Source organism: Rhea pennata, unplaced genomic scaffold, assembly GCF_028389875.1.
Source record: "Rhea pennata isolate bPtePen1 unplaced genomic scaffold, bPtePen1.pri scaffold_151, whole genome shotgun sequence".
NCBI lineage: Eukaryota > Metazoa > Chordata > Aves > Rheiformes > Rheidae > Rhea > Rhea pennata.
This window is the reverse complement of record NW_026907625.1, coordinates 25981-47645: the sequence shown is the minus strand read 5'-3', so window position 1 is coordinate 47645 and position 21665 is coordinate 25981. Positions and strand designations below refer to the sequence as shown.

The 21665-nt window shown below is 72.4% G+C and overlaps 2 protein-coding genes across 2 annotated transcripts in view; both read left to right on the top strand.

Annotated features, from left to right (window-relative positions):
• Positions 1-1813: 1813 nt before the first annotated feature.
• On the top strand, positions 1814-4994 carry LOC134154191 (basic proline-rich protein-like). The gene is made up of 4 exons (XM_062600906.1): positions 1814-2060; positions 3157-4023; positions 4176-4208; positions 4770-4994. Exons 1-4 carry the CDS (start codon positions 1955-1957, stop codon positions 4817-4819), a joined length of 1056 nt encoding a protein of 351 aa, XP_062456890.1. The 5' UTR covers positions 1814-1954; the 3' UTR covers positions 4820-4994.
• Positions 4995-9052: 4058 nt separating this feature from the next.
• The window catches only part of TAOK2 (TAO kinase 2), a 29898-nt gene continuing 17285 nt past the window's right edge, over positions 9053-21665 (top strand). The window contains exons 1-13 of the mRNA XM_062600903.1: positions 9053-9965; positions 11517-11691; positions 11802-11873; positions 11994-12095; positions 13581-13626; positions 13732-13828; positions 16316-16429; positions 16543-16634; positions 16729-16822; positions 16972-17053; positions 17142-17309; positions 17421-17633; positions 19016-19381. Coding sequence (XP_062456887.1) covers positions 11560-11691; positions 11802-11873; positions 11994-12095; positions 13581-13626; positions 13732-13828; positions 16316-16429; positions 16543-16634; positions 16729-16822; positions 16972-17053; positions 17142-17309; positions 17421-17633; positions 19016-19381 — 1578 coding nt within the window. The 5' untranslated portion in view covers positions 9053-9965; positions 11517-11559. The remainder of the gene's footprint in view (positions 9966-11516; positions 11692-11801; positions 11874-11993; positions 12096-13580; positions 13627-13731; positions 13829-16315; positions 16430-16542; positions 16635-16728; positions 16823-16971; positions 17054-17141; positions 17310-17420; positions 17634-19015; positions 19382-21665) is intronic.

The window sequence follows — 21665 nt, the reverse complement described above, 5'->3', positions numbered from 1 at the left end:
CTCGCAGGAAGGTGCTGGCCCACCCAGAGGTCCCATCCCACCTCACTGCAAGGCACTGGCAGACCCAGAGGTCCCATCCCACCCCACAGAAAGGTGCTGGCCCACCCAGAGGTCCCATCCCACCTCACTGCAAGGCACTGGCAGACCCAGAGGTCCCACCCCACCTCACAGGAAGGTGCTGGCCCACCCAGAGGTCCCATCCCACCTCACTGCAAGGCACTGGCAGACCCAGGGGTCCCACCCCACCTCACAGGAAAGTGCTGGCCCACCCAGAGGTCCCATCCCACCTCACTGCAAGGCACTGGCAGACCCAGAGGTCCCATCCCACCCCACAGAAAGGTGCTGGCCCACCCAGAGGTCCCCCCCGCCTTGCACGAGGAGGACGTGGGAGACATCGGCGCCATCCCTGCCTCCGACCGGGTCCACCAGCCCCTGCCTTATGTGGGCCCAGCCCTCCTATACAGCCCCCACCTCTACCCCCCCATATGTTGCCCCCCAGAGCTCTGGCCCCGCCCATTCGCTTAACCCCGCCCCCTGAATACGCCCCAGCCCTTGAAGCTGCCTATACCCAATGCACTACCAGCCCCCAGTGCCCTGGCCCAGCCCATGTGCTCCGGCCCCGCCCCTCGTCATGACCACGCCCCCTCACTCTGACCACGCCCCGCCACCTTTCGCCCCCCGCTAGCCCCGCCCCCACACATTTGGTACCGCCCCCCCCGCTAGCCCCGCCCCCAGAGCTCCTCCCCTCGCGTGGAGGGCGCCCCACCCAGCGCGCATGCGCCGCCGCCGCGGCGAGGGGCGGGGCAGACGGGGCCGCGCAGCGCGCACGCGCACTTTACCCGCAGCCTCCCCCCCTCCAGACCCGCGCGGGGGCGCATGCGCACAGACGCTGCGGCAAGAGTCCGGCGGGGGAGGAGTTCGGCGGCGCATGCGCGCCGCCGCCGCGCATGCGCAGCTGCACACATCCCCTGGCGGAGGTTAAAAGGGCCGTTGGGGGGGGGGGGGAACGAGGTGCGGGGGCGCATGCGCAGTGCGCCCCTTTCCCCCCCCCCCAGCCCCGGCCCGCGAGGGCGGCCGTTACGGGCTCCGCCCGCGCGCCCCGTTTTAAACGCCCTGAGGGGCCGCCGCGCCCGCGGGGCGTCTCGTCCCGCCGCCGCCTCCTCTGTGCGGGCCCGGCGGCGTCGCCCCCTCCCTCAGCCCGCTGAAGAGCTCGAGGTGACGGTGCGGGGTGGCTGCGGGGACGGTGAGGAAAAGGCGGCCGGCGCTGGGCTGCGTCTTGTGGCCGTTTTTCCTATTTTTTCCCCCCTTCCAAAATGGTGTTGGGGCGGGGGGGGGCTCGCCCTGGCCGTCAGGATGCGGCCGAAGCGCGGGGGGAGGGAGGGGGAATGGCGCCCGGCGGTTGCCAAGGAGACGGAGGAGCGGGGTTTTGGCGCCAAGCGGTTGCTAGGGAGACCAGAGCGGGGCGGGGCGGCGCCGGAGGCGGGCTCGTGGCGCCGCCCAACGGCAGGAGAGCTCGCAGGCTGCGGCCAATCGCAGCCCGCGAGCTTAGCGAGCCCGCCCCTTCCCGTCCGTGTCACGCAGGCCAATCGGGGTGGAGGTCCCGCCCCCGCCCCGAGTCACGTGGAGAAGGCGCCGCCGCGGCGTCACGTGGCCGCTGGGTGCCCGGGTTAAAGTAACTTCAGCGCGGCGGTAGGGCGGGGGCGGTGACGCGGGCGGTGACGCGGCGGCGCCGAGCCGCCCGCATTGGCCCGGCGCGCGGGTCACGTGGCGGCGCGCGGGTCACGTGGCGCAGCGCGCCCTCTCTGTCCCCCCCCCCCCCCCCCCCGCGGCTCCGCGCCGGGCGGTCACATGACGCGGCGGTGGGGAGCGCGGCGAGGAGCGGGCGGGTCACGTGGCGGGGCCCGAGCGGCGGCGGCGGGGCCCGAGCGGCGCTAACGGGGCTGCGGCGGCGGCGATGGAGGAGACGCGCGGGCCGCAGCCGCGGCTCCTGCCGCCGCTGCGCAAGGAGAAGTGCCGGCTCGAGGGGCAGCTGCAGCGCCTCGCCGCCCGCCTGCCCGCAGGTACCGGCGCCCGCCGCCCCGGGGGGCCCCCGGCGCGTCCCTCCGCGTGGCTTCACCGCGCCGCCCCCCCCCCCCCAACCCCGCAGCTCCGTCGGGATACCGGGAACGGGAGGGGAGGGGAGGGGAGGGGGGGAACCCGCTCTGCCCCCCCCCCCCAACCCCGCCTGGCCGCGGCCCGGGCTGCCCCACTCGGGCCTTTCCCTGCTGTGGGGCGGGGTGGCCTCTATCGCCCCTCCTCTGCCCACCGGGGGTCGGGGGCAGCCGCACGGGGCCCGTGCCCCGCTCTGCCCCCCCGGTACGGGGGTCGGGGGCAGCCGCACGGGGCCCGTGCCCCGCTCTGCCCCCCCCAACTACGGGGGTCGGGGGCAGCCGCACGGGGCCCCTGCCCCGCTCTGCCCCCCCCCCCCAACTACGGGGGTCGGGGGCAGCCGCACGGGGCCCCTGCCCCGCTCTGCCCCCCCCAACTACGGGGGTCGGGGGCAGCCGCACGGGGCCCCTGCCCCGCTCTGCCCCCCCCAACTACGGGGGTCGGGGGCAGCCGCACGGGGCCTCTGCCCCGCTCTGCCCCCCCCAACTACGGGGGTCGGGGGCAGCCGCACAGGGCCCCTGCCCCGCTCTGCCCCCCCCCCCCGGTACGGGGGTCGGGGGCAGCCGCACGGGGCCCGTGCCCCGCTCTGTCCCCCCCCAGCTACGGGGGTCAGGGGCAGCCCCACGGGGCCCCTGCTCCGCTCTGCCCCCCTCCCCCCCCGGTACGGGGGTTGGGGGCAGCCCCACGGGGCCCGTGCCCCTCTCTGCCCCCCCCCCCCCAGCTACGGGGGTCGGGGGCAGCCCCACGGGGCCCGTGCCCCTCTCTGCCCCCCCCCCCCCAGCTACGGGGGTCGGGGGCAGCCCCACGGGGCCCCTGCCCCCCCCCCACACACTTCGGGGGTCAGGGGCAGCCCCATGGGGCCCCTACCGCACTCGGCCCCCTCCCTTACAGGTCAGGGTGTCCCCACTTTGTCCCCTCCCCATCGTGGGTCCCCCTGGGGAGGGGGGGTGTGACGGGGGGGTGACGGGGGGGGTCCCCGCATTGGCACTAACCCTCCCGTCCCCGCAGGCTCGTGGGAGTCCAACGGCTTCGCGGCAGCGGCGCCCGCCGAGGACCCCGCGGCGACGACGGTGACGGCGGCGGCAGCGGTGACGGCGACGAGCCCCCCGGGCGGCCCCGGGGCGCGGGGGGCCCCGGCTGTGGCGGCGGCAGCGACCCCCCCCCACCGCCCCCACCACTACGGCCGCCCCTTCCACCCCTCCTACCGCAAGAGCTTCCGCCCCGGCGGCCCCACCAAGGAGTGGGGGCCCAGCCCCAACGGGCACGGCCCCCCCGAGGCGGCCCCCCGCGGCGGCGGCGGCGGCTGGGCCGGCCCGCGCCGCGGCTGCCCCCCGCCCGCCTCCGCCTCCTCCTCTTCCTCCTCCTCCTCCTCCTCCTCCTCGCCCTCGCCGGAGCGGCGGGCGCCGGCGGCGCCGCCCGAGGCCTGGCTGCTCTTCCGCCCGCCGCCCGCCTTCCCCGTGGACAGCAGCCGGGCTCGCACCATCCCCAAGATCAGCTACGCCAGCAAGCTCAAGGAGAACCTGGAGCGCCCGCCGCCGCTGCCGCCCCCCACCGTGCCCGCCTCGGCCCTCCGCACGGCCGCCCCCGGCCTGCCCCACGGCGGCCCGCCGGCGGCCACCGCCTCCTCCTCATCCTCCTCGTCCTCCTCCTCCTCGCCGCCGCTGCCGCCGGACCCCGGGCGCCCGGCCCAGCCCCACCTGGGCGCCATCTTCCAGAACGAGTGGGGGCTCTCGTTCATCAACGAGCCGGGCGCTGGGGGGCCGGGGGCTGAGGCTGGGGCCTGGGGGGCGGCGGCGGCAGCGGCGGCGGTGGGGCCCGGCGCTGAGGGCATGAGCCCCCCCGACTGGGAGGCTGCCCACAGCTACCACACGGAAGGTAATGCTGGGGGTGGGGTGGGGGGGTGCCAGGTCTGGGGGGCTGGCACTGGAGGAACGCTGGGGTGTGGGGCTGGGGGAGGACCTGGCTGTGGGGGTGGCTCAGGGGGCAACGGGAGCTCCCTGACACCCCTCCCCGTTTTCTCTCCGCAGCTTGGGATCATATATGGAAAGTGCACAGACAAGGTGAGCTGGTGGGAGCCTGAGGGATTGGGGGGGGGGGACCCTTGTTTGGGGCCCAGGGATGGTTTGGGGGGGGATGTGGGGGCTCGGGGTGGGATCTGGGTGGGTTTGGGGGGCACCCAAGGGATGGTGGGGCCCTTGCTGGGGGCTTAGGGATGATTTTAGGGTGATGCTGAGGGACACAGGGGGCCTGGGGGGGATTTGGACGGGTTTGGGGGGCACCTGAGCGATGGAGAGGCCCTTGTTGGGGGCCCAGGGATGGTTTTGGGGGGATCCTGAAGGACATGGGGGGGATCCACATGGGTTTGGGGGGCACCTGAGGGATGGGGGGGCCCAGGGATGGGTTTGGGGGGACACTGAAGGAGATGGTGGAATCCAGATGGGTTTAGGGGGCACCTGAGGGATGGTGGAGGGGGACATGGGGGACATCCGGGGGGGGGCTGGGGTGACAGGTGCCTGGAGGGAGAGTTGGGGGGGGGACCCTGAGGCCAGGACCCCGCTGGGTGGGGGGTGGCCCTGGGTGCCCTTTCCCCCCCAACACCCACCCACCTCTTCCCCCCGCAGCCCCCGGCAAGGTGACGGTCTACGCGGACCCCCTGGACGGGAAGGGTTAACGCTGGGGCGCCGCCCCCGGGCGGGGGCGTGCTGCGGGGGGGAGGGCTGCACCCCGCGGCCCCCCCCCCCCTCTCCCCCGACGGCGGCTCCCGGCCCCCCCCCCTCCTTCCCCCCGGTCCTGTTTTTACCGCCGCGGCTCGGGACCCCCAATAAACGGCAGAGCCCGGCACGGCCGCCACTGTGTCCGCCTGCGGCGCCGCCGAGCGGGGCCGCCCGCGGGCCAGAGAGGCGGCGGGCGGGCGGGCGGCACTCTATGGCTGCGGGGGGGCAGGGGAGGGGCGGCTCTCTATGGTGGCGGCGGCACTCTATGGTGGCGGGGCGGGACTACAGGTCCCGTGAGGCAGCGCGGCAGGGCGGGGCGGCGCGCGCGAGGCGGCGCTACGGCGGCGCGGCAGGATGGCGGCGCGCGGCGCGGCGGGGCCGGCGGCGGGGCCGGGGCCGGCGCGGCGGGGGGCGGGGCCGCGCGGCGCGGGGGCGGCGCGGGGGGCGGGGCCGGCGCGGCGCCCCCCGGCCCCCGCCGCCGCCGCCCTGGCGCTCTCGCTCCTGGCGCTCGGCGCCGCCTTCGCCGCCCTCGGGCGCCACGTGGCGGCGCGGCGGGACCTGCCCGACCCCGAGGCCGCCCAGGTGGGGCCGCCGCCGTCACGTGACGGGGAGGAGGGGGCGGCACTGCGCGGGCGTGACGTCACAGACGAGTGACGCCGAGGGGGCGGGGCATCACGGGGAGGTGGGCGGGGCAGCGCGTGGGCGTGGCGTCGCAGGGCGGGGAAGGAACCCTGGGGAGGCGTGACGTCGCAGCAGGGGGGCAGTGACGTCACGCCACGGGGGCGGTGACGTCATGGGCACCGCCCGCAGGCCTGGGGGGCGCTGCTCTCCGCCCTCGCCCGCTTCCCCTTCTGCGGGGCCAACGGCTCTGAGGCCACGCCCCCCGGCCCCGCCCTGGCCGTGTGGGCGGGGCTGACCTTCGACCTCCCGCCGGGGCCCCGCCCCAACGGCACCCGCCTCCACCTGGCCCTGCCGGGCTCCAGCCTGGGGCTGGGGGGTGAGTACGGCCCCGCCCCCCTGCCCCGCCCCCCCCCTCCAGGGCACCCGCGGGGGTCCCCAGTGGCGCCCACCCCACCTTCCTGCCCCACAGGGCCCCCCGCCGGGGGGCTGCTGCACGCCATCGCCCACGTCGTGGGGCCCGGCCCCACCTGCCTCAGCCTCACCGCCCCCCCCCGAGCTGCTGCCCCACACGAGGTGAGCGGGGGGGGGGTGACCCACGGCTCTGCTGCTGCCCCCCAGCTCCTACCCCACACCGGGGGGCTGAGGGGGGGAACGCTTGCCCCACACTGCAGGGCTTCGGACTTCGGACCCCCCCCCGAGCTCCTACCCCACACCGGGGGGCTGGGGGGGGAACGCCTGCCCCACACTGCAGGGCTTGGGACGCCCCTCGAGCTCCTACCCCACACTGGGGGGCTGGGGGGGGAACGCCTGCCCCACACCGCAAGGCTTGGGACCCCCCCCCAAGCTCCTACCCCACACTGGGGGGCTGGGGGGGGAACACCTGCCCCACACCGCAAGGCTTGGGACCCCCCCCAAGCTCCTAGCCCTGCAGCGGGGGGGCTGTGGGGGGAATGCCTGCCCCATACTGCAGGGCTTGGGACCCCCCTCCCCGAGTTTCTACCCCACACTGGAGGGGTCGGGGGGGCCCAAGCTGTTGTCCGCCATGGGGAGGGTTTGGGGGGGGCCTCTCTTTCACATCAGGGGAGTTGGGGGGGGGTCTCCTGAGCTCCTGCCCCACACTGAGGGGGGTCAGGCCCCCCACCGAGCCCCACAGCTCTGCCCCACAGTGCCCCACCCCGCTGCACCCCAGACCCCCGGGCTGATGATGCTGCCGGCGCCTGCTACCAGCCCCATTACCGCCCGGAGCCTGCGCTGGAGCCCCTGCTGAGCCCGGTACGGGGAGGAGGGGGATGAGGGGGGCGGCGCCGTGGGGCGGCGCCGTGGGGCTCAGCCCACTCTCCCCCCCCCCCCCCCCCCCAGGAGGAGCGGGGCCTGGCCGCCCGCCGCCTGCTGCTCACCGGCGCCGTCCTGCTGGGCCTTGGTGCCCTGGCTGCCGCCTTCGCCTTTCGGCCCCTGCCCCATGGGCACCTCTAGGGGCCCAGGCGTCCGGGGGCTCCAAGAGGAGCCCGGGCGTCTAGGGGGTCTGGAGGATCCCAGGTGTCCGGGTGGCACCCAGAGGAGCCCAAGCATCTGGTCTCACAACGGACTCAGGTGAGGGTCTGGGTGGCCCTAAGAAGACCCCAGGCATCTAGGTGGCACCAAGAGGAGCCCAGGCGTCCGGGTGGCCCTGACGGGAATCCAAGCATCTGAGTGACACCAAGAGGAACCCAGGCGTCCAGGTGGCCTTGAGGGGAGCCCAGGCGTCTGGGTGGCCCTGAAGGCAACCCAGGCATCTAGGTGACACCAAGAGGAGCCCAGGCATCCGGGTGGCCCTGAAGGCAACCCAGGCATCCGGATGACAGCAAGAGGAGCCCAGGCGTCTGGGTGGCTCTGAGGGAAATCCGGGCATCTAGGTGACACCAAGAGGAGCCCAGGCATCCGGGTGGCCCTGAAGGCAACCCAGGCATCCGGATGACAGCAAGAGGAGCCCAGGCGTCTGGGTGGCCCTGAGGGGAATCCGGGCATCTAGGTGACATCAAGAGGAGCCCAGGCGTCTGGGTGGCCCTGAGGGGAATCCAGGCATCCGGATGACAGCAAGAGGAGCCCAGGCATCCGGGTGGCCCTGAAGGCAACCCAGGCATCCGGATGACAGCAAGAGGAGCCCAGGCGTCTGGGTGGCCCTGAGGGGAATCCGGGCATCTAGGTGACATCAAGAGGAGCCCAGGCGTCTGGGTGGCCCTGAGGGGAATCCGGGCATCTAGGTGACATCAAGAGGAGCCCAGGCGTCTGGGTGGCCCTGAGGGGAATCCAGGCATCCGGATGACAGCAAGAGGAGCCTAGGCGTCTGGGTGGCCCTGAGGGGAATCCGGGCATCTAGGTGACATCAAGAGGAGCCCAGGCGTCTGGGTGGCCCTGAGGGGAATCCAGGCATCCGGATGACAGCAAGAGGAGCCTAGGCGTCTGGGTGGCCCTGAGGGGAATCCGGGCATCGAGGTGACAACAAGAGGAGCCCAGGCGGCCTTGAGGGGAGCCCAGGCATCTGGATGAAAGCAAGAGAAGCCCAGGTGTCTGGGTGGCCTTGAAGGGAACTCAGGCATCCAGGTGACACCAAGAGGAGCCCAGGCATCTGCGTGGCCCTGATGCGAACCCAGGAGTCTGGGTGACACCAAGAGGAGCCCAGGAGGTCCTTGAGGGACCCAGGAGTCTGGGTGGCCCTGACAGGAATCCAGGCATCTAGGTGCCACCAAGAGGAGCCCAGGAGGCCCTTGAGAGACCCAGGAGCCCGGGTGGCCCTGAGGGGAACCCAGGCGTCATGGAAGTCCTACAGCCAGCCCGAGGGACCTCGCTGTCCGGGTGTCCCGCTGTACCTGCCCTCAATAAACACGTGTCTCGGGGGCCGCGCGCAGTCTCGCCACGACTCTGTGGGGCCGCGTCACCTCAGGGGCCGGCGGGTCCTCGCGCCGCCTCGACGTCCTGTGGCGGCCGGGACGGCGACGGGCTCTGCGGCCGCCGGCAGCGGCTCGGGGGCAGGGAGGGCACGTCAACCCGGGCCCGCCGCCATCTTGGCCCGCTGAGGGGCCGTTTAAACGGCCGTTTAACGGTCGCCGCCTCGTTTTCCCGCCTTCCTCTCCCTGCTCCTCCCTGCGCGCATGCGCGGCGCCAATCCTGCCCCGGCAACAGCGGGCGTGGCCGGCACCGCCTCCCGCCCAATCAGCAGCAGCTTCGGCCTCGCGGCCCCGCCTCCGAATCGCCACCTTCCCTTCCCTCCGGTCTCCAGCCAATCGCCGCTCTGTGCCGGCTAGGGCAGCGCCTGGCCACGCCCCCCTCCTCTACCGGCACGCCAGCTGATTGGGCCCGGCGGCACCGCCCCCTCGCTGGCAACCGCCGCGGCTTCACCGGCCGCCACTGCGCTTGCGCGCGCCGCCGGGCGGGAGCGTATGGGAAAAGAAGGAGGCGGGCCGGGAGCCGGGGCGCGCGCATGCGCGGCGGCCGATCGCCGCCTCCTCTCCCCGCGTGCGGCGCATGCGCCGCGGCGCGCGCGCTGGGGCCGCGGGTTCCGGTCCGGCGGCGGCCGCCGGCGCCATCTTGGATGCGGGGCGGCGGAGGGGAGCGGCGGGAGGCGGGGACGGAGGAGGCGGCGGCGGCGCCGGGGGCCCGCGGCGGAGCGGGGACCCCCCCCCCACGCGGCGGGACGAGCCCGGCACCCCCTAGACAACCCCCCTGCCCCCCGCCCGGCCGCCCCCGCCTTTCCCCGGGGACGCGGCGGCGCTGCGGGGCCCCTATAGGCCCCTATAGACGCGCTCGGGCGCCGTTACCGGCCGTTTTTCGCCCTTTTTGAAATAATTTTTCTCTAAAAAGCCAAAAAAAAAAAAAAACCCCAAACCCGGCGGTTTTTTAAGGAGCTTCGGCGGAGCCGCGAGAGAGGAAGGAGGCGGCGGCGGCGGGGGGGGGGGAGGGGGTCCCGGCGCCTATAGGGGAGCCCGCGGGGGCCCCGCGCAGACCCCTATGGAGCCCGTGGGGGCCCCCCGGCCCCGTTGCGCCGCGAGCCCCCACGGGCCCCCCGGCTGCCGCCGGCCCCGCGCCCCCTGCCAGGCCCCAGGGGGGCCCCGCTGCTTCCCCGCGGCCCCTATAGGGCCTCCCCCGGTATAGCCCCGCCCCTATAGGCCCCCTATAGAGTAGCAGTGTGTTGGGGGGGGGGGGCTGATTTTTAGCGTTTTTTTTTAATTTTTAGCGCTTTAATAGTCGCGTTTTAGGTGCTCGATTCGTTCCTGGTCTTCGGTGCTATAGGCGCTCGCTGCCCCCCTCCCGCCGGCCCCTCTCGGGACCCTATAGGGCCCTGCGAGGCCCCCCCGGGTGCCCGCCGGCCGCCGGGGCTGGCGTTGGGGGGAGGCTGGAGCCCCCCCGGGGCCGGGCCCCCGCGTAGGGGGGGGGCCGCGGGGGGGGCCGCGCCGCCGCCGCCCCCCGGAGCTGGAGCCGCCGGGGCCGAGGCGCCGCCGAGAGCCGGTGAGAGCTGGGGCGGGTTGGGGGAGGGAAACGGGGGGGGGGGGGGAAAGGGGCCCGGACGCCTGGGCCCCCCGTGGGGCTGGTGGGATGGGGCCCGGACGCCTGGGCCCCCCGTGGGGCTGGCGCGATGGGGCCGGGACGCCTGGGCCCCCCCGTGGGGCTGGCGGGATGGGGCCTGGACTGCTGGATCCCCTATGGGGTCTATAGGATGGGGCCCGGACGCCTGGGCCCCCCAGTGGGGCTGGCGGGACGGAGCCCGGACTGCTGGATCCCCTATGGGGTCTATAGGATGGGGCCCGGATGCCTGGGCCCCCCCTGTGGGGCTGGCGGGATGGGGCCCGGACGCCTGGGCCCCCCGTGGGGTCTATAGTATGGGGCCCGGATGCCTGGGCCCCCCGTGGGGCTGGCGGGATGGGGCCCGGACCGCTGGATCCCCTATGGGGTCTATGGGATGGGGCCCGGACGCCTGGGCCTGGTGTGGGGCTGGTGGGGTGGGGCCTGGACGCCTGGGCCCCCCGTGGGGCTGGCGAGGTGGAGGCTGGACGCCTGGGCCTGGTGTGGGGCTGGCGGGATGGGGCCCGGACGCCTGGGCCCCCTGTGGGGCTGGCGGGATGGGGCCTGGACTGCTGGATACCCTACGGGGTCTATAAGATGGGGCCTGGACGCCTGGGCCCCCCAGTGGGGCTGGCGCGATGGGGCCCGGACGCCTGGGCCCCCCACACCCCCCACCATGGGGTCTATGGGAGGGAGCCTGGACGCCTGGGCCCCCCACACCCCCCACCATGGGGTCTATGGGAAGGAGCCCGGACGCCTGGGCCCCCCACACCCCCCACCATGGGGTCTATGGGAGGGAGCCCGGACGCCTGGGCCCCCCACACCCCCCACCATGGGGTCTATGGGAGGGAGCCCGGACGCCTGGGCCCCCCACACCCCCCCCATGGGGTCTATGGGAGGGAGCCCGGACGCCTGGGCCCCCCACACCCCCCACCATGGGGTCTATGGGAGGGAGCCCGGACGCCTGGGCCCCCCACACCCCCCACCATGGGGTCTATGGGAGGGAGCCCGGACGCCTGGGCCCCCCACACCCCCCCCCATGGGGTCTATGGGAGGGAGCCCGGACGCCTGGGCCCCCCACACCCCCCCACCATGGGGTCTATGGGAGGGAGCCCGGACGCCTGGGCCCCCCACACCCCCCACCATGGGGTCTATGGGAGGGAGCCCGGACGCCTGGGCCCCCCACACCCCCCCCCATGGGGTCTATGGGAGGGAGCCCGGACGCCTGGGCCCCCCACACCCCCCACCATGGGGTCTATGGGAGGGAGCCCGGACGCCTGGGCCCCCCACACCCCCCCCCATGGGGTCTATGGGAGGGAGCCCGGACGCCTGGGCCCCCCACACCCCCCCCCATGGGGTCTATGGGAGGGAGCCCGGACGCCTGGGCCCCCCACACCCCCCACCATGGGGTCTATGGGAGGGAGCCCGGACGCCTGGGCCCCCTTCGTTGGGCAGCGTCGCTTACAGCTGCCCCCCCCGCCCCCTCCCCGGCCGCAGGAGGCGACGGGCGGGGCGCCCGGACGCCTGGGCCCCCGCCGCCATGCCCTCCAACGCCCGGGCCGGCAGCCTCAAGGACCCCGAGGTGGCCGAGCTCTTCTTCAAGGACGACCCCGAGAAGCTCTTCGTGGACCTGCGCGAGATCGGCCACGGCAGCTTCGGCGCCGTCTACTTCGTGAGTGGGCCCCCCCCCCCCCCGGGGGGTGGTGGTGGGGGGTCCCCGACGTGTCCCTGACCCCCGACCCCCCCAACTCGTCCCTCTGCCCCCCCCCTCCCCCCCCCCAGGCCCGCGACATGCGCAACAACGAGGTGGTGGCCATCAAGAAGATGTCCTACAGCGGCAAGCAATCCAACGAGGTGAGGGGGCCAGGCCCACGGCCGGGGGGGGGGGGGGGGGGGGGGGCCAGGCGTCCGGGCCGCCCTCACATGTCCCCCCCCCACCACCACCCTCCTGTGCCCCCCCTCCGCCCCCCCCAGAAGTGGCAGGACATCATCAAGGAGGTGAAGTTCCTGCAGAGGCTGCGGCACCCCAACACCATCGAGTACAAGGGCTGCTACCTGCGGGAGCACACGGCCTGGGTGAGGCGCCGTGGGGCGCGGGCGGCCCGCGGCTGGGCTCTCGGGGGGCAGGGGGTGGGGGGGACCCTCAGCGGGGGCTGGGGGACCCATAGCCGTGGGGGAGGGGGGGGGCTGAAGGCAGGTGGGACCACGTTGCTGGGGCTCGGGGGCTGGTGGGACCCGTAAGTGCGGCTTGCGGACAGGGTTGGCCCCATAGCTGGGGGGCAGGGGGTGGGGGCCACCCCATAGCTGGGAGCTGGGGGCTGGTGTGGGGCTGAGGGCCCCATAGCTGGGGGGCAGGGGGTGGGGGGCACCCCATAGCTGGGAGCTGGGGCCTAATGTGGGGCTGAGGGCCCCATAGCTGGGGGGCAGGGGGTGGGGGGCACCCCATAGCTGGGAGCTGGGGACTGGTGTGGGGCTGAGGGCCCCATGGCTGGGGGGCAGGGGGTGGGGGGCACCCCAGAGCTGGGAGCTGGGGGCTGGTGTGGGGCTGAGGGCCCCATAGCTTGGATCTAGGGATGGGGTGGCCCCATGGTTGGGGGTTGGGGACCTCGTAGGCAGGGTGTGGGGGCAGCTGTGGGGCTGAGGGCCCCATAGCTGGGGTCTGGGGGTGTGTGGGGACCCCATAGCTGGGGGGCAGGGGGTGGGGGGCACCCCATAGCTGGGAGCTGGTGTGGGGCTGAGGGCCCCATAGCTAGGCGGCAGGGGGTGGGGGGCACCCCATAGCTGGGACCTGGGGGCTGGTGTGGGGCTGAGGGCCCCATAGCTGGGGGGCAGGGGGTGGGGGGCACCCCATAGCTGGGAGCTGGGGGCTGGTGTGGGGCTGAGGGCCCCATAGCTTGGATCTAGGGATGGGGTGGCCCCATAGTTGGGGGTTGGGGACCTTGTAGGCAGGGTGTGGGGGCAGCTGTGGGGCTGAGGGCCCCATGGCTGGGGGGCAGGGGGTGGGGGGCACCCCATAGCTGGGACCTGGGGGCTGGTGTGGGGCTGAGGGCCCCATAGCTAGGCGGCAGGGGGTGGGGGGCACCCCAGAGCTGGGAGCTGGGGGCTGGTGTGGGGCTGAGGGCCCCATAACTGGGATCTAGGGATGGGGTGGCCCCATGGTTGGGGGTTGGGGACCTCGTAGGCAGGGTGTGGGGGCAGCTGTGGGGCTGAGGGCCCCATGGCTGGGATCTAGGTATGGGGTGGCCCCATAGCTGGGATCCAGGCTCTTGTGTGGGGCAGGGGCACCCCCCAACTGGTGTCTGGGGGTGCATGTGGGGCAGGGGGACCCCCTAGGTGGGGTTAGGGTCACGTGTGGGGCTGGGAGCTCTTTTAGATGGAGCTTGCAAGCAGGTGTGGGGCAGGGGCACCCCGTAGCTGGGGGCTGGGAGCGCATGTGGGGTATGAGGAATCCCCATCCCCCCCCTCAGGGGAGCTGTGGGGCACGTGTGGGGCGGGGGGGGGGAGACTCCCTGTCGCGGGCGCCGTGGGGCAGGCGCTGACCCCTCTGCCCACCCCTCCCAGCTGGCCATGGAGTACTGCCTGGGCTCGGCCTCTGACCTGCTGGAGGGTGAGTGAGTGCCGGGGGGGGGCAGGGGGGGGGCGTGGCGCCGTGGGGCAGGGCCGTGGGGCGCCCCACGGCGGCCCCGCTCACCCCCCCCGCCCCCCGCCCCAGTGCACAAGAAGCCGCTGCAGGAGGTGGAGATCGCGGCCATCACCCACGGGGCGCTGCAGGGCCTCGCCTACCTCCACTCCCACAACATGATCCACAGGTAGCTGCCCCACGGCGCGCCCCACGGCGCCGCCTCGGCCCCCCGCCCTCCCCCCGCCCTGCCTCCGCTCCCCCCACACCGGGCACCTGCCCCACGGCGCGGCCCGGGGAAGGGGGTGGGGGGGGGGGTGTCGTGCTGCCCCGCGGCTTGGTCTGCCCCGCGGCTTGGTCTGCCCCACAGCTTGGTCTGCCCCACAGCTTGCCTTGTGGGGGTTGGGGGGGGGGGGAGGCTGTGCTGCCCCATGGTTTGCCCCACGGCTTGCCCCATGGTGTCACGCTGCCCCATGGCCTGCCTTGCCGAGGGGGGTGGGGGTGGGGGGGTGTCACGCTGCTCCCGTGGCGTGCCCCACGGCGTCGTGCTGCCCCGTGGCCCCATGGCCTGCCCCACGGCCCCTCTGCGGGGTGGCTCGTGCTGCCCCATGGCGTCACGCTGCCCCGTGGCCTGCCTGGGGCGGGGGGGAGGAGTCACGCTGCTCCCGTGGTGTGCCCCACGGCGTCATGCTGCGCCATGGCCTGCCCCACGGCCCGCTGCAGGGTGGCTCATGCTGCCCCATAGCGTCACGCTGCCACATGGCCTGCCCCATGGCCCGCTGCGGGGTGGCTCATGCTGCCCCATAGCGTCACGCTGCCCCATGGCCTGCCTTGGGGGGGGGAGGGTAGTGCTGCCCCACGGTGTGCCCCATGGTGTCACGCTGCCCCGTGGCCCCCCTGGGGTGGGGATGGGGGTCACATTGCCCCATGGTGTGCCCCATGGTGTCACACTGCCCCGTGGCCCTCCTGGGGTGTGTGGGGGGGGTTCACACTACCCCATGGCGTGCCCCACGGCGTCACGCTGCCCCATGGCCTGCCCACGGCCTGTGCTTGGAGGGGGGGGAGTGGTTGTCACGCTGCCCCACGCCGTGCCCCATAGCGTGCCCCACGGCCTCACGCTGCCCCACGGCCTGCCTGGGCGTCGTGCTGCCCCACAGCCCACCCCGCAACCCGCTCTGGGGCCGGCTCGGGCCCCGCGTCCCCTTGTCCGCCTGTGTCTCCGCCGTCCGCCTGTTCTCCTGCCTGCTGCGTGTCCGACTGTCTGTCCACCGTCCCTGCGTCCGCCTGTGTCTCCACCAGCCGCGCGTCTGCCTGTTTCCGCACCGTCCCCGCGTCCGGCTGTGTTCGTCAACTGCATGTCCGCTTGTCTTTCCGCCAACAGCGTGTCTGCTTGTTTCACTGTCAACCGCGCGTCGGGTTGTTGCTCCGCCGTGCCTGTACACGGTTGTCTTTGCGCTGGTTGCGCGTGCGGCTGTTTCTCCACCGCTGCCTGCCTGCCTGTCCACTGCGGGTCCGCTTGTCTTTCCGCCTGTCCGTTTGGCGTGCCGGTGTCAGCCTGTTTCCGTGCCAACCGTGCGTGCACCTGTACCTACCACGTACTCATCTGCCTGTTTGCTTGACAACTGCACGTCCGGTTGTCTCCCCGGTCTCCCTCTGCTTGTTTCCGCACCGCCGGTCTTTCCGCCTGTTTCTGCCAACTGCGTGTCCGCCTGTCTGTCTGCTTGTCTGTCCGCCACCCCCGTCCGCCTGTCTCCCCACCAACTGCATGTCCGCTTGTCCCCCTGCCCCCCGCCGCGTCCGTGTGTCTTTCCGCTGCCTCCGCCTGTCCCGCCGGCGTCCGCCTGTCTGTCTGCCAACCCCCGTCGCGGTGCCTCTGTGCTGACCCTCTGTCCGTCCCCCGCGTCCCTCTGTCTGTCCCGCGTCCTTCCGTCCCCCGCGTCCTTCCGTCCCCATCCCCGCGTCCCTCTGTCTGTCCTGCGTCCTTCTGTCCCCATTCCTGTGTCCTTCTGTCTGTCCCCTGTGTCCTGTTGTCCCCCCAGCGCTGCCCCGCATCCTTCTGTCCCCATCCTCGCGTCCCTCTGTCTGTCCCCCACGTCCTTCCACCTGCCACGTCCTTCTGTCTGTCCCGCATCCCTCTGACCCCGCGTCCCTCTGTCCCCATCCGCGTGTCCTTCTGTCTGTCCCCTGTGTCCTGCTGTCCCCCCAGGGCTGCCCCACGTCTCTCTGTCCGTCCCCCGCGTCCCTCTGTCCCCATCCCCGTGTCCTTCTGTCTGTCCCCTGTGTCCTGCTGTCCCCCCAGCGCTGCTCCGCGTCCCTCTGTCCCCATCCCCGTGTCCTTCTGTCTGTCCCGTGTGTCCTGCTGTCCCCCCCAGCGCTGCTCCACGTCCCTCTGTCCCCATCTCCGCGTCCCTCTGTCCCCATCCCCGTGTCCTTCTGTCCGTCCCGTGTGTCCTGCTGTCCCCCCAGCACTGCCCCGCGTCCCTCTGTCCCCATCCCCGCGTCCCTCTGTCCCCATCCCCGCGTCCTTCTGTCCGTCCCGTGTCCTGCTGTCCCCCCAGCGCTGCCCCACGTCCTTCTGTCCCCCGTGGAGCGCCGTCCCAACGCCGTCCCCGGCGTGTCTCTGTCCCCGTCTGTCCGTCTGTCCGTCCCGCGCTGACCCCCCCCGCCCTCCCGCCAGGGACGTCAAGGCCGGCAACATCCTGCTGACGGAGCCGGGGCAGGTGAAACTGGGCGACTTCGGCTCGGCCTCCATCGTGGCGCCGGCCAACTCCTTCGTGGGGACGCCGTACTGGTGAGGACGGGGCGGGGGACGCGGCCGGCCGGCTGGGGGGGTGGACGGACGGACGGACGGACAGACGGACGGAGAGCCCTCGCCGCTGATCCCCCCCCCCCCCCCCAACCCAGGATGGCGCCGGAGGTGATCCTGGCCATGGACGAGGGGCAGTACGACGGCAAGGCGGACGTCTGGTCGCTGGGCATCACCTGCATCGAGCTGGGTGCGGTTTGGGGGCGCCCGGGACGGCGGTGGGGTGTGTGTGTGGGGGGGGGACACACACACGCGCCGCGGTGACCCCCGGCTCTGCCCCACAGCCGAGAGGAAGCCGCCGCTCTTCAACATGAACGCGATGAGTGCCTTATACCACATAGCGCAGAACGAGTCGCCCGTGCTGCAGGCCAGCCACTGGTGAGCCGGGAGCTCCCGCCCGGACGCCTGGGCCCCTCCCTTCCCCCCCCCCCTCCCCCAACCCCCAAAGCCCCGGCGGCGGGGACGAGGCGCCCGGACGCCTGGGCCCGCCGCGGGCGCCCGCTCCGCTCGCTCCCTTCGGCCCGCAGGTCGGAGTATTTCCGTAACTTCGTGGACTCGTGCCTCCAGAAGATCCCGCAGGACCGGCCCACCTCGGACGTGCTCCTCAAGGTGGGGCGGCGTGGGGTGGGGTGGGGAGAGGACGTGGGGCCGAGGGCCGCCGCGCCCCACCGCCAACGTCCCCGTCCCCGTGCCGCAGCACCGCTTCCTGCTCCGCGAGCGGCCCCAGACGGTGGTGCTGGACCTCATCCAACGCACCAAGGACGCCGTGCGCGAGCTGGACAACCTGCAGTACCGCAAGATGAAGAAGATCCTCTTCCAGGAGGCGCAGAACGGCCCCGGCGCCGACCCCGCCGAGGAGGAGGAGGTGAGGTGGGCGGCGGCGGCGGCGGTGGGGGAAGCGCCCGGCTCCCGCTGAACCCCGGCGTCTCCCGCCGCCCCGGCCTCGGGGCCGGACGGACGGATGGACGTCGCGCAGGAGGTGGAGCCCTTCCTGCACCGCACGGGCACGGTGAACAGCATGGAGAGCAGCCACTCGGTGCCCAGCATGTCCATCAGCGCCTCCAGCCAGAGCAGCAGCGTCAACAGCTTGGCCGACGCCTCCGACGAGGACGAGGGCGCCGAGATCGCCATGATGCAGGAGGGCGAGCACACCGTCACCTCCAACAGCTCCGTCATCCACCGCCTGCCGGTGCGGGCTTCGGGGCGCGGGGCGCTGCCCGGACGCCTGGGCTCTCCTGGCGTGGGGCGCGCGGGGTGGAGTTGGGGTGGCTGGAGAGCTGGAGCCACCGCTGAGGACCTCCCGGGGACCTGGGCCCACCACCGGGGACCTCCCGGGTGGCTGAGGCCACCAGCAGGGACCTCCTGGAGACCTGGGCCCACCACCGGGGACCTCCTGGGTGGCTGAGGCCACCAGCAGGGACCTCCTGGAGACCTGGGCCCACCACCGGGGACCTCCTGGGGACATGGGTCCACCACCGGGGACCTCCCGGGTGGCTGAGGCCACCAGCAGGGACCTCCTGGAGACCTGGGCCCACCACCGGGGACCTCCCGGGTGGCTGAGGCCACCAGCAGGGACCTGCTGGAGACCTGGGCCCACCACCGGGGACCTCCCGGGTGGCTGAGGCCATAAGCAGGGACCTCCCGGGGACCTGGGCCCACCACCGGGGACCTCCTGGGGACATGGGTCCACCACCGGGGACCTCCCGGGTGGCTGAGGCCACCAGCAGGGACCTCCTGGAGACCTGGGCCCACCACCGGGGACCTCCTGGGTGGCTGAGGCCACCACCGGGGACCTCCTGGGGACATGGGTCCACCACCGGGGACCTCCTGGGTGGCTGAGGCCACCGCTGAGGACCTCCCGGGGACCTGGGCCCACCACCGGGGACCTCCCGGGTGGCTGAGGCCACCAGCAGGGACCTGCTGGAGACCTGGGCCCACCACCGGGGACCTCCCGGGTGGCTGAGGCCACCAGCAGGGACCTCCTGGGGACATGGGCCCACCACCGGGGACCTGGGCCCACCACCGGGGACCTCCTGGGTGGCTGAGGCCACCACCAGGGACCTTCTGGGGACATGGGCCCACCACCGGGGACCTGGGCCCACCACCGGGGACCTCCCGGGTGGCTGAGGCCACCGCCAAGGACTTCCTGGGGACCTGGGCCCCGCCACTGGAGACCTCCTGGGTGGCTGAGGCCATTAGCAGGGACCTCCTGGAGACCTGGGCCCACCACTGGGGACCTCCTGGGTGGCTGGGACCACTAGCAGGGACCTCCTGGAGACCTTGGACAGCTGGGGAGGAGAACAGGGACGTGATACGCAGCTGGGGCCACCACTGGGGACATCCCGGATGGCCGGGGAGGTGGACGGGGATATGGCCGAGACAACTGGGGCCACCACGGCGGCCTCCCAGAGAGTGGGGCACCACCGAGGAGCTCCCAGAGAACTGGCGCTACCCCCGGGGACCTCCAGTAGAGCCAGGGCCACCCCCGGGGACCTCCCGTGGAGCCGGGGCCGCCTCGGGCGCCCCGTCTCCCGAGTCCGACGCCCGTCTCTTTTCCCCGCCCCGCCGCAGGGCCACGACAACCTCTACGACGACCCTTACCAGCCCGAGGTGGAAGCCCAGAGCTCGGCGGTGGCCGCCCGGCGCCGGGCCTACTGCCGCAACCGGGAGCACTTCGCCACCATCCGCACGGCCTCGCTGGTGACGCGGCAGATCCAGGAGCACGAGCAGGACTCGGCGCTGCGCGAGCAGATGAGCGGCTACAAGCGCATGCGGCGCCAGCACCAGAAGCAGCTCATGGCGCTGGAGAACAAGCTGAAGGCCGAGCTGGACGAGCACCAGCTGCGCCTCGACAAGGAGCTTGAGGCCCACCGCAGCAACTTCAGCGCCGAGGCCGAGAAGCTGGCCAAGAAGCACCAGGCCATCTTTGAGAAGGAGGTGGGGGGCAGGGCCTGGGGCTGGGTGGGATGCGGAGCTGGAAGAGGCTTGGTGGGATCTCCGGGGGGTTGGAGCTCCACCAGGCCATCCGGGAGAAGGACGTGGTGCGATCTGGATCAGGAGATGGATCTAGAAGGTCTGGGATGGGTTTTCTGTGGGTTACAGCATGAGCAGGTCAGCTTGGAGAAGGAAATAAAGGGCGGGTTGGGTGCAGAGGTGGAGCTGGAAGAGGTGGGGTGGGGCTTATGGAGGTGGAGCTGCACCAGACCATCCTAGAGATGGAGAAGGAGATGGGTGGGATCTGGAGCCAGGAGGTGGAGCTAGAAGAGGTGGAGTGGGGCTTATGGAGGTGGAGCTGCACCAGACCATCCTAGAGATGGAGAAGGAGATGGGTGGGATCTGGAGCCAGGAGGTGGAGCTAGAAGAGGTGGGGTGGGGCTTATGGAGGTGGAGCTGCACCAGACCGTCCTAGAGATGGAGAAGGAGATGGGTGGGATCTGGAGCCAGGAGGTGGAGCTAGAAGAGGTGGGGTGGGGCTTATGGAGGTGGAGCTGCACCAGACCGTCCTAGAGATGGAGATGGAGATGGGTGGGATCTGGAGCCAGGAGGTGGAGCTAGAAGAGGTGGGGTGGGGCTTATGGAGGTGGAGCTGCACCAGACCGTCCTAGAGATGGATGGACATGAAGGTGGAGCTACACCAGACCATCCTAGAGATGGAGGTGGGTGGGATCTGGAGCCAGGGGGTGGAGCTGGAAGAGGTGGAGTGGGGCTTATGGAGGTGGAGCTGCACCAGACCATCCTAGAGATGGAGAAGGAGATGGGTGGGATCTGGAGCCAGGAGGTGGAGCTAGAAGAGGTGGAGTGGGGCTTATGGAGGTGGAGCTGCACCAGACCATCCTAGAGATGGAGATGGAGATGGGTGGGATCTGGAGCCAGGAGGTGGAGCTAGAAGAGGTGGGGTGGGGCTTATGGAGGTGGAGGTGCACCAGACCGTCCTAGAGATGGAGATGGAGGTGGGTGGGATCTGGAGCCAGGAGGTGGAGCTAGAAGAGGTGGGGTGGGGCTTATGGAGGTGGAGCTGCACCAGACCATCCTAGAGATGGAGGTGGGTGGGATCTGGAGCCAGGGGGTGGAGCTGGAAGAGGTGGGGTGGGGCTTATGGAGGTGGAGCTGCACCAGACCATCCTAGAGATGGAGGTGGGTGGGATCTGGAGCCAGGGGGTGGAGCTAGAAGAGGTGGGGTGGGGCTTATGGAGGTGGAGCTGCACCAGACCGTCCTAGAGATGGATGGACATGAAGGTGGAGCTGCACCAGACCATCCTAGAGATGGAGGTGGGTGGGCTCTGGAGCCAGGAGGTGGAGCTAGAAGAGGTGAGGTGGGGCTTATGGAGGTGGAGCTGCACCAGACCCTCCTAGAGATGGAGGTGGGTGGGCTCTGGAGCCAGGGGGTGGAGCTAGAAGAGGTGAGGTGGGGCTTATGGAGGTGGAGCTGCCCCAGACCCTCCTAGAGATGGAGGTGGGTGGGCTCTGGAGCCAGGGGGTGGAGCTAGAAGGGGTGGGGTGGGGCTTATGGAGGTGGAGCTGCCCCAGACCCTCCTAGAGATGGAGATGGGTGGGATCTGGAGCCAGGGGGTGGAGCTGGAAGAGGTGAGGTGGGGCTTATGGAGGTGGAGCTGCACCAGACCGTCCTAGAGATGGATGGACATGAAGGTGGAGCTGCACCAGACCATCCTAGAGATGGAGGTGGGTGGGCTCTGGAGCCAGGAGGTGGAGCTAGAAGAGGTGAGGTGGGGCTTATGGAGGTGGAGCTGCACCAGACCCTCCTAGAGATGGAGGTGGGTGGGCTCTGGAGCCAGGGGGTGGAGCTAGAAGAGGTGAGGTGGGGCTTATGGAGGTGGAGCTGCCCCAGACCCTCCTAGAGATGGAGGTGGGTGGGCTCTGGAGCCAGGGGGTGGAGCTAGAAGGGGTGGGGTGGGGCTTATGGAGGTGGAGCTGCACCAGACCATCCTAGAGATGGAGGTGGGTGGGATCTGGAGCCAGGGGGTGGAGCTAGAAGAGGTGGGGTGGGGCTTATGGAGGTGGAGCTGCACCAGACCGTCCTAGAGATGGACTTGAAGGTGGAGCTACGCCAGACCATCCTAGAGATGGAGGTGGGTGGGCTCTGGAGCCAGGAGGTGGAGCTAGAAGGGGTGGGGTGGGGCTTATGGAGGTGGAGCTGCCCCAGACCCTCCTAGAGATGGAGGTGGGTGGGCTCTGGAGCCAGGGGGTGGAGCTGGAAGAGGTG

Bases quoted from the DNA above. Each gene is read 5' to 3' on its own strand.
- LOC134154191 (XM_062600906.1), top strand. From the start codon at position 1,955: ATGGAGGAGACGCGCGGGCCGCAGCCGCGGCTCCTGCCGCCGCTGCGC. The intron at 2,061-3,156 runs GTACCGGCGCCC...CCGTCCCCGCAG, and splicing joins CGCCGCCCGCCTGCCCGCAG to GCTCGTGGGAGTCCAACGGC. The intron at 4,024-4,175 runs GTAATGCTGGGG...TTCTCTCCGCAG, and splicing joins CCACAGCTACCACACGGAAG to CTTGGGATCATATATGGAAA.